Genomic DNA, 12190 nt, shown 5'->3' with positions numbered 1-12190 from the left:
GATAGGTTTGCTATGGGGATTTGCTCCTACTCTAGACAGTTCCTGATACAGACAGAGGTGTCAGCAGAGAGCACTGTGATCAGACAGAAAAGAACTACACAATTTCAAGCTGATAAGTACTGGAAGGATTAAGATTTTTTAATAGAAGTTGATATGGGAAAAAAAATTTCCACAGGAATACCCCTTTAGTGAATGCAAATTCTGGATGAATTTCAGGAAAGAAAATTCCATCTTTACCTTGGGGAACCTCTCTTTATACACATGGTTCATCATCACGATTTCGTTGTCGTAAGAGGAAGGTGACCGGCCAGGGCTGAGGACAGAAAACAGTTCTCAATGATGGGGTTATAGAACATAAAGGCTAACACATGGTATTATGGGTATCTCCTCCATTTTTTTGGTCCAGTATCTTGGATTTAGTAAATTTGCTAATCCAGCCAAGAGGCCTACAAACCAGGTATATGAGATGGTGACAAGCGGCACTGTTACTCACTAAGCTCAATATAGGAAGGAGGTTCACTTACCTTAAACTTCGAGATCGTGGCCGGACCGCAGGGGACCTACGACCGTCATCATCAGGGATACTCTCTGTACTGCCGAAATGCTTGGATAGAAAGTGGAGCTCGTCCAAAGTGGGCTGGAATGGTAGCTGGTGAAGGCGTTCCTGAGAAGAGGAGGAGGACTGCAAGGAAGAAAGACAGAGGGACAGGCCGAGGAGAATGTGGGTTACAAAGAAAAGAAAGAGCTAAGAAGACTGTATAAGAGGGACAGAGGATGACAGTGATATACGGAGAGATACGACTGAATGAAAGAAGGAGAAAAGATAAAAAGATAAAATGATTATAGTCATCCTTAAAGGGATACTCCGCCCCTAGACATCTTAGGGGTCCAGCCGCGGGGGACCCACGTGATCTCAGCGGCGGCACCCCCGATGGACGGAGCGAACTTCGCTCAGTGCCGGATGACTGGCGATGCCGGGTGGAGGCTGGTGACGTCATGGCCGTGCCCCGCTGGTGACGTCACGGCCACGCGCTCCCTCAATGCACGTCTATGGGAGGGGGCGTGACGTCCGTCACGCCCCCTCCCATAGACGTGCATTGAGGGAGCGTGGCCGTGACGTCACGAGCGGGGCACGGCCGTGACGTCACCAGCCTCCGGCGCTGCACCCCACGCTCTAAACGGACGCCGGGTGCAGCAGGACCCCCGCGATCAGACATCTTATCCCCTATCCTTTGGATAGGGGAAAAGACGTCTAGGGGCGGAGGACCCTTTAATGCTAGAAGTTATGGTGGTGGTTTTGGATGTGGGACAATGATTCTTGAAAGATTTTCTCACAACATCCAAGATTTTGAAATGAAAGTTACCAGAAACTTCCAAACCTCCATTTATTGAGCACGATGAATGGTCAAACAGTATGGCATGCTCTGGGCACCCAGTTGGCACCATTTCAACAAGACAACCTCCCAAGTGTGGTAGAGTTCTGTCAAATTTCCCCAACTCACCGAAACAGTAGAGCTTGGAGTATTCGTCCCATATCCGGATGATGGAAGAGAAGCGAGAGACCAGCGGCGGCCATCTGTTCTGCTGGAAGGTAAGGGGAACTTATGTGTTATACAGTTCTAGTATTGGGAGGTCAAGGTTCTAAGAAGCTTATGGAACCCCAAATGATTGTGCACCATCATTTTGGATTTACAAAAACTGTGAATGAGCCATTGCTCTTAGACTACAAGTGTCAGTGTGCTGCTTACCTCAACTACCAATGGTACACAGAAACACAAGAAGCTTTGGTGCACCATTGTTCTGGGACCACTTGTGGAACCTCAAGAGGTGTCTATTTGATTCCCATAGTGACATTGTGCCAATGTTTAGGCCCCAGTATTCTACTATTCTGGAATCCCGAGTTCCCCATCTTTGTGCCATTAAAGGGGTACTCCGGTGGAAAAGTTTTTTTTTAATCAACTGGTGCCACAAAGTTAAACAGATTTGTAATTTACTTCCATTAAAAAAGTCTTAATCCTTCCAGTACTTATTAGCTGCTGAATACTACAGAGGAAATTATTTTCTTTTTGGAACACAGAGCTTTCTGCTGATATCATGAGTACAGTGCTCTCTGCTGACATCTCTGTCCATTTTAAGAACTGTTCAGAGTAGGAGAAAATCCCCATAGCAAACATATGCTGCTCTGGACTGTTCACTGTCCTCGTGATGTCAGAGAGCACTGTGCTCGTGATGTGAGCAGAGAGCTCTGTGTTCCAAAAAGAAAATAATTTCCTCTGTAGTATTCAGTAGCTAATAAGTACTGGAAGGATTAAGATTTTTTAATAGAAGTAATTTACAAATCTGTTTAACTTTCTGGCACCAGTTGATTTATAAAAAAAAAAAAAAAAAAAAAAAAAAAGTTTTCTACCGGAGTACCCGTTTAAGATAGAATCGCAAGTGACAGTGTGTCCTCAATATAGGACCCCATATGTTATTGTGTCCTCAATGTAGGACCCCAAATGTTAGTTTTTCTTCAATGTAGGACCTCAAATGTCTTCGATGTAGCAGACCAAGCGTCAGTGTGGCACTGTAAGTGACAGCGTGTCATCAATGCAAGACCCCAAGTGTCAGTTAATTATCAATGTAGGACCGCAAGTGTCAATATGTCATCAATGAAGGACCCCGAGTGTTGGTATATCATCGATGCAGCGCCCTAAGTGTTAGTGTGTCATCAGTGTAAGAACCCAAGCATCAATATGTCATCTATGTAGGTCCCAAGTGTCATTATATAACTGATGTAGCTCCCAACAGATCAGGTGGCATAATAGACAGGATAACCGAGTTCCGGGATTTCTACCACTGTGGGAGACTCCGGTCCTAAATCAGCGGATCAGGCGGTGCTGAGAACCAGAGAAATCCAAATCATTAATAAATTCTAGCAAAGAACAAAGCACGCACTCACCGTTCAGCTGCAGTATTCGTACTCTGCTATGATTCCATCAACGGACCCGGTTCCAGGCTTATTTTGCGGCGCTCAGAGGCATTATATAATCGATGTAACACCCCAAAAGCTAATGTGTCATCACTGTAGCACCCTAAGCCTTTGACACCAGTGCATGCCCCAAGGTGATGTACAGTCTTAATATATATTAAGCTGCATTAGCTAGACTACAATAAAATAACCAGTTCTGGATCCAGCTCTTGGAATTTGGTAATTGGGTGGTATTTCAATAACTACCCATATTTATTTTTTATTTTTTTTTAAGTATTTAGTTTTGAAAAAAGAACAAGAAAACCAAATATAAACATACTCCAGGCAGTAACGGAGCAAGGATCAAGAAGGAGTTTCAGAGAATGTATGAGGCTAAGCATCCAACAGCAGGAGAAAGAGTTGGGCACTCACCCCGCAAACCCAGGAGCAGAATAGGCCCAACAATGACAGGCAAACAACCACATTCACACACCATTCATACTCCGTCGCTTCCATCCCTTCCACCACCACCAAGGAAGGTATACTAAGCTCAGTATAGACTGACTAAGACAGTAAGTAATAGGTCGGCACTGCAGTATTACTCACGGTGCCCGTGGATAAATAACAATAATAGAAAGTAATGAAATCCCGGCACTCTTGAAATGCTTTTAGATGCTCTTTACTTCGCCACGCGTTCCGGCAAGATGCCTTTCTCAACTGCATCTTGCAGTTGAGAAAGGCATCTTGCCGGAACGCGTGGCGAAGTAAAGAGCATCTAAAAACATTTCAAGAGTGCCGGGATTTCATTACTATCTAGACTGACTAAGACAACCGCCCTGAGGAATCCATGGAGGCATCAAGGACCAACCAAGGCATCCACATCTTATCATATTTCTCTGGGCCCTTACGACTGAGGTACATGGAACATACTTAATTAAACTAACTTGCCGGGAGAGAGGAGTGGGGGGGGGGGATCTTTCCAAGTCATCACCACCACCTTACATGCACAAAATAGGAGAAAACGGACTAAAATACGCCTATGGGTGCCAGTAGGAAGACTTTGGGGGCGTAAGAAGAACCGGGAAGTCTAAGCTATCTGCCAGGAACTGCATTACCTCCCCACCAAAATGGAGCAACACAGCGGCAGCTCCACACCACGTGAAGAAACGTACCCGCTTCCACTGAGCATCGGAAACAAACATCAGATGGGGAGACACCAATGCGCTTCAGTTTCTCGGGAGTGTTATAAAGACGCAGAATAAATCGGCATTGGATTAACATGTCCCTAGCGTTAACCACAGTAGGATAATGTGACCCCTCCACTTCCTTCCACTGTACACTAGACAAGTCGGATATATCCTCCACCCACTTCCCATAAGCCAAGTCAAACGGACTAAGTCCCAGAGTCTGTAGTAGGGCATAAGCCTGTGTAAGGGGCTTAGACAGGTTAGTAGTGCCCAGGAGACGCTCCACTTTAATAAAAGCAGGGGGGGGGGGGGTAACTACCAGGGAGCCAAACTGCGACACCACAGCATGTCGTAAATGGAGGTATCGGAAAAAGGCACTCCTAGGGACATGATATCGAGCTTGGATGTAAGAAAAGTACAAGAAAGCTTGAGCCTCTCCAAACAGATGTATAGCAAAATCAGTCCTCATGTAGATATACCCGGCAGCTATATTCCTCTGGCTGGTAGACCATTTCGGTGCTCACATGTAAGATAGAAGATGCATCCAATGTAGATAAACCAAAGAATGGAGCACTCACCCGTTCTTGACGTGTAGTACAACTTCTTTATTGTATCACGGCATATTCAACATAGCGTGTCAGGCGGGGGAGCGGACAGGAACAGGTGGAGTGGCATGAACAACGGTCCGTATCGCGCAAACAGTGCTTCGTCAGGCCCCTTAAGGGGCCTGACGAAGCGCTGTTTGCGCGATACGGACCCTTAGGAGGCCTGACGAAGCGCTGTATGCACGATACGGACCCTTAAGAGGCCTGACGAAGCACTGTTTGTGCGATACGGACCCTTAAGGAGCCTGCGAAGCGCTGTTTGCGCTATACGGACCCTTAAGGGGCCTGACGAAGCCCTGTTTGCGCGATACGGACCCTTAAGGGGCCTAACGAAGCGCTGTTTTCACGATACGGACCCTTAAGGGGCCTGACGAAGCGCTGTTTTCACGATACGGACTCTTAAGGGGCCTGACGAAGCGCTGTTTGCGGGATACGGACCCTTAAGGGGCCTGACGAAGCACTGTTTGCAAGATACGGACCCTTAAGGGGCCTGACGAAGCGCTGTTTGCGCTATATGGACCCTTAAGGGGCCTGACGAAGCGCTGTTTGCGCGATACGGACCCTTAAGGGGCCTGACGAAGCGCTGTTTGTGCGATACGGACCCTTAAGGGGCCTGACGAAGCACTGTTTGCACGATATGGACCCTTAAGGGGCCTGATGAAGCGCTGTTTGTAAGATATGGACACTTAGGGGGCCTGACGAATCGCTGTTTGCGCGATACAGACTCCTAAGGGGCCTGATGAAGCGCTGTTTGCGCTATACGTACCCTTAAGGGGCCTGACGAAGCGCTGTTTGCACGATACGGACCCTTAAGGGGCCTGACGAAGCACTGTTTGCAGGATACGGACCCTTAAGGGGCCTGACGAAGCACTGTTCGCACGATACGGACCCTTAAGGGGCCTGACGAAGCGCTGTTTGCGCGATACGGACCCTTAAGGGGCCTGACGAAGCGCTGTTTGCGCGATATGGACCCTTAGGAGGCCTGACGAAGCGCTGTTTGCGCGAAAAGGACCCTTAAGGGGCCTGAAGAAGCGCTGTTTTCACCATACGGACCCTTAAGGGGCCTGACGAAGCGATGTTTGCGCGATATGGACCCTTAAGGAGCCTGACGAAGCGCTGTTTGCGCGATACGGACCTTTAAGGGGCCTGACGAAGCGCTGTTTTCACAATACGGACCCTTAAGGGGCCTGACGAAGCACTGTTTGCACGATATGGACCCTTAAGGGGCCTGATGAAGCGCTGTTTGTACGATATGGACACTTAGGGGGCCTGACGAATCGCTGTTTGCGCGATACAGACTCTTAAGGGGCCTGATGAAGCGCTGTTTGCGCTATACGGACCCTTAAGGGGCCTGACGAAGCGCTGTTTGCACGATACGGACCCTTAAGGGGCCTGACGAAGCGCTGTTTGCTCGATACGGACCCTTAAGGGGCCTGACGAAGCACTGTTCGCACGATACGGACCCTTAAGGGGCCTGACGAAGCGCTGTTTGCGCGATATGGACCCTTAAGGGGCCTGACGAAGCGCTGTTTGCGCGATATGGACCCTTAGGAGGCCTGACGAAGCGCTGTTTGCGCGAAAAGGACCCTTAAGGGGCCTGACGAAGCGCTGTTTGCGCGATACGGACCCTTAAGGGGCCTGACGAAGCGCTGTTTTCACCATACGGACCCTTAAGGGGCCTGACGAAGCGATGTTTGCGCGATATGGACCCTTAAGGAGCCTGAGGAAGCACTGTTTGCACGATATGGACCCTTAAGGAGCCTGAGGAAGCGCTGTTTGCGCGATACGGACCTTTAAGGGGCCTGACGAAGCGCTGTTTTCGCAATACGGACCCTTAAGGGGCCCGACGAAGCACTGCTTACGCAATACAGACCCTTAAGGGTCCTGACGAAGCGCTGTTTGCTCGATACGGACCCTTAAGGGGCCTGACGAAGCGCTGTTTGTGCGATATGGACCCTTAAGGAGCCTGACGAAGCGCTGTTTGCGCTATACGGACCTTTAAGGGGCCTGACGAAGCGCTGTTTTCGCTATACGGACCCTTAAGGGGCCCGACGAAGCGCTGTTTGCTCGATACGGACCCTTAAGGGGCCTGACGAAGCACTGTTCGCACGATACGGACCCTTAAGGGGCCTGATGAAGCGCTGTTCGCACGATACGGACCCTTAAGGGGCCTGACGAAGCGCTGTTCGCACGATAAGGACCCTTAAGGGGCCTGACGAAGCACTGTTTGCACGATACGGACCCTTAAGGGGCCTGACGAAGCGCTGTTTGCACGATACGGACCCTTAGGGGGCCTGACGAATTGCTGTTTGCGCTATACGTACCCCTAAGGGGCCTGAGGAAACGCTGTTTGCACAATACGGACCCTTAAGGGGCCTGACGAATCGCTGTTTGCGTGATACAGACCCTTAAGGGGCCTGACGAAGCGCTGTTTGCAGGCTACGGACCCTTAAGGGGCCTGGCAAATCACTGTTTGCGCGGTACGGACCCTTAAGGGGCCTGACGAAGCACTGTTTGCGCGATATGGACCCTTAAGGGGCCTGACAAAGCACTTTTTGCGTGATACGGACCCTTAAGGGGGCTAACGAAGTGCTGTTTGCGTGATAAGGACCCTTAAGGGGCCTGACGAAGCGCTGTTTTCATGATCCGGCCCCTTAAGGGAGCTGACGAAGCGCTGTTTGCGCGATATGGACCCTTAAGGGGCCTGACGAAGCGCTGTTTGCGCGATACGGACCCTTAAGGGGCCTGACAAAGCGCTGTTTGCGCGATATGGACCCTTAAGGGACCTGACAAAGTGCTGTTTGCGCGATACGGACCCTTAAGGGGCCTGACGAAGCGCTGTTTGCGCAATACGGACCCTTAAGGGGCCTGACGAAGCAATGTTTTCACGATACGGACCCTTAAGGGGCCTGACGAAGCGATGTTTTCACGATACGGACCCTTAAGGGGCCTGACGAAGCGCTGTTTGCGCGATACGGACCGTCGCCCATCCAACTCCCCCACTCCCCCTGTTCCTGTCCGCTCCCCCGCCTGCACGCTATGTTGAATATGCCGTGATACAATAAAGAAGTTGTACTACACGTCAAGACCGGGTGAGTGCTCCATTCTTTGGTCTATCTACATTGGATGCAGATGTATAGCAAGTTTGACTCCATGCGTACCCCAAAAACCGGCCTCTTGTAACCCATGTAAGTGTGGCAGGTGGACATTCTCCCACAATGGTGCCCTAGGAGAGACTATCGGCTGCGGAAAACGCCTGGAGACCACAGACCAGACCGCGGCCACAATAACTACCCATAGTTAAAAGGCCATCCAAAAGACACCCAAGTCTATAATGTCAGTATACTATGAATCCCTATTACCTGCGAGAAGAGGCAAATGAGAAGTGAGCCGCTGCACTTGGGGAAAAATTCCGAGGACTGTCCATAGGGCTTCCCCCTGAAATAAGACCGAACATAGGGTTAGATATGGTCATGTCTCGTAATAACTGTCTTCAGCTGTGAAACAGATTGACTGTAATTCTCAGTGACGTATACCTATGTGGTCCTGTATGAAGGGAGAAAAATATCCCATCTAAATGGGAAGGTGTCATTAAATTACCCCATCCTGGGAGGATCATGTTCTATGTTCATATATCACCTAAAAATGGAAGGTTTGTGAAGTTCATCTCATGCATGGTCCATATCACTATATACAGGAGATATATAACTTATACCAGCTGTACATATATAATTATATACAATATATACCAGGTTATACCAGCATGGTCCATATCACTCTATACAGGAGATATATAACTTATACCAGCTGTACATATATAATTATATACAGTATATACACAGGTTATACCAGCATGGTCCATATCACTCTATACAGGAGATATATAACTTATACCAGCTGTACATATATAATTATATACAGTATATACCCAGGTTATACCAGCATGGTCCATATCACTCTATACAGGAGATATATAACTTATACCAGCTGTACATATATATTATATACAGTATATACACAGGTTATACCAGCATGGTCCATATCACTATATACAGGAGATATATAACTTATACCAGCTGTACATATATATTATATACAGTATATACACAGGTTATACCAGCATGGTCCATATCACTATATACAGGAGATATATAACTTATACCAGCTGTACATATATAATTATATACAGTATATACCAGGTTATACCAGCATGGTCCATATCACTATATACAGGAGATATATAACTTATACCAGCTGTACATATATAATTATATACAGTATATACCAGGTTATACCAGCATGGTCCATATCACTATATACAGGAGATATATAATTTATACCAGCTGTACATATATAATTATATACAGTATATACCAGGTTATACCAGCATGGTCCATATCACTATATACAGGAGATATATAACTTATACCAGCTGTACATATATAATTATATACAGTATATACCCAGGTTATACCAGCATGGTCCATATCACTATATACAGGAGATATATAACTTATACCAGCTGTACATATATAATTATATACAGTATATACCAGGTTATACCAGCATGGTCCATATCACTATATACAGGAGATATATAACTTATACCAGCTGTACATATATAATTATATACAATATATACCAGGTTATACCAGCATGGTCCATATCACTCTATACAGGAGATATATAACTTATACCAGCTGTACATATATAATTATATACAGTATATACACAGGTTATACCAGCATGGTCCATATCACTCTATACAGGAGATATATAACTTATACCAGCTGTACATATATAATTATATACAGTATATACCCAGGTTATACCAGCATGGTCCATATCACTCTATACAGGAGATATATAACTTATACCAGCTGTACATATATATTATATACAGTATATACACAGGTTATACCAGCCTGGTCCATATCACTATATACAGGAGATATATAACTTATACCAGCTGTACATATATATTATATACAGTATATACACAGGTTATACCAGCATGGTCCATATCACTATATACAGGAGATATATAACTTATACCAGCTGTACATATATAATTATATACAGTATATACCAGGTTATACCAGCATGGTCCATATCACTATATACAGGAGATATATAACTTATACCAGCTGTACATATATAATTATATACAGTATATACCAGGTTATACCAGCATGGTCCATATCACTATATACAGGAGATATATAACTTATACCAGCTGTACATATATAATTATATACAGTATATACCCAGGTTATACCAGCATGGTCCATATCACTATATACAGGAGATATATAACTTATACCAGCTGTACATATATAATTATATACAGTATATACCAGGTTATACCAGCATGGTCCATATCACTATATACAGGAGATATATAACTTATACCAGCTGTACATATATAATTATATACAGTATATACACAGGTTATACCAGCATGGTCCATATCACTATATACAGGAGATATATAACTTATACCAGCTGTACATATATAATTATATACAGTATATACCCAGGTTATACCAGCATGGTCCATATCACTATATACAGGATATATATAACATACCAGCTGTACATATATATTATATACAGTATATACCCATGTTATACCAGCATGGTCCATATCACTATATACAGGAGATATATAACTTATACCAGCTGTACATATATAATTATATACAGTATATACGCAGGTTATACCAGCATGGTCCATATCACTATATACAGGAGATATATAACTTATACCAGCTGTACATATATAATTATATACAGTATATACCCAGGTTATACCAGCATGGTCCATATCACTATATACAGGATATATATAACATACCAGCTGTACATATATATTATATACAGTATATACCCATGTTATACCAGCATGGTCCATATCACTATATACAGGAGATATATAACTTATACCAGCTGTACATATATAATTATATACAGTATATACCAGGTTATACCAGCATGGTCCATATCACTATATACAGGAGATATAACTTATACCAGCTGTACATATATATTATATACAGTATATACCCAGGTTTTACCAGCATGGTTCATATCACTATATACAGGAGATATATTACTTATACCAGCTGTACATATGTAAATATACAGTATATACCCAGGTTATACCAGCATGGTCCATATCACTACAGTATATACAGCAGATATATAACTTATACCAGCTGTACATATATAATTATACAGTATATACCCAGGTTATACCAGCATGCTCCATATCATTATATACAGGAGATATATAACTTATACCAGCTATACATATATAATTATATACCTGTATATACCCAGGTTATACCAGCATGGCCCATATCACTATATACAGGAGATATATAACTTATACCAGCTGTACATATATATTATATACAGTATATACCAGGTTATACCAGCATGGTCCATATCACTATATACAGGAGATATATAACTTATACCAGCTGTACATATATAATTATATACAGTATATACCCAGGTTATACCAACATGGTCCATATCACTATATACAGGAGATATATAACTTATACCAGCTGTACATATATAATTATATACCTGTATATACCCAGGTTATACCAGCATGGTCCATATCACTATATACAGGAGATATATAACTTATACCAGCTGTACATATATATTATATATACAGTATATACCCAGGTTATACCAGCATGGTCCATATCACTATATACAGGAGATATATAACTTATACCAGCTGTACATATATAATTATATACAGTATATACCAGGTTATACCAGCATGGTCCATATCACTATATACAGAAGATATATAACTTTAACCAGCTGTACATATATAATTATATACAGTATATACCAGGTTATACCAGCATGGTCCATATCACTATATACAGGAGATATATAACTTATACCAGCTGTACATATATATTATATACAGTATATACCCAGGTTATACCAGCATGGTCCATATCACTATATACAGGAGATATATAACTTATACCAGCTGTACATATATAAATATACAGTATATACCCAGGTTATACCAGCATGCTCCATATCACTATATACAGGAGATATATAACTTATATCAGCTGTACATATATAAATATACAGTATATACCCAGGTTATACCAGCATGCTCCATATCACTATATACCCGGGTTATAGTGTCTACTTACCTATGTGACCGGGCAGAGGCGAGTGCGGTCGGGGAAGGGTGGGGGAACTGCTGCTTGTGAGGATTAAACTCTTCCGGTTGCTGCTTCTGCAACTACATAGGAAAGCGGTGATTTGCACGGTTGTGCATTTTTCTCTGATATGTTATATATATAGTATTTACGAGCAGAAGAACAAAGGCCCCAGAAAAGTGTCTGACTGACATACAGCGCCGGGAGATGAGTGCAGACACACAGTCTGGAATGGCAGAC

At 44.1% G+C, this 12190-nt stretch overlaps 1 protein-coding gene across 5 annotated transcripts in view; it reads right to left on the bottom strand.

Annotated features, from left to right (window-relative positions):
• MAST1 (microtubule associated serine/threonine kinase 1) overlaps positions 1–12190 on the bottom strand; it is a 155736-nt gene that overhangs the window by 53205 nt on the left and 90341 nt on the right. For 4 of the 5 annotated variants that reach the window (XM_056570348.1, XM_056570346.1, XM_056570345.1 and 1 more), the window contains exons 3-7: positions 11942–12033; positions 8105–8180; positions 1503–1584; positions 525–682; positions 238–313 (exon numbers count right to left, since the gene is read on the bottom strand). In XM_056570348.1, coding sequence (XP_056426323.1) covers positions 238–313; positions 525–682; positions 1503–1584; positions 8105–8180; positions 11942–12033 — 484 coding nt within the window. The remainder of the gene's footprint in view (positions 1–237; positions 314–524; positions 683–1502; positions 1585–8104; positions 8181–11941; positions 12034–12190) is intronic. The other variant, XM_056570349.1, reaches the window with a different exon arrangement.

This window comes from Hyla sarda, chromosome 4, assembly GCF_029499605.1.
Source record: "Hyla sarda isolate aHylSar1 chromosome 4, aHylSar1.hap1, whole genome shotgun sequence".
NCBI classification, from domain to species: domain Eukaryota; kingdom Metazoa; phylum Chordata; class Amphibia; order Anura; family Hylidae; genus Hyla; species Hyla sarda.
This window is presented reverse-complemented; position numbering and strand designations above follow the sequence as displayed.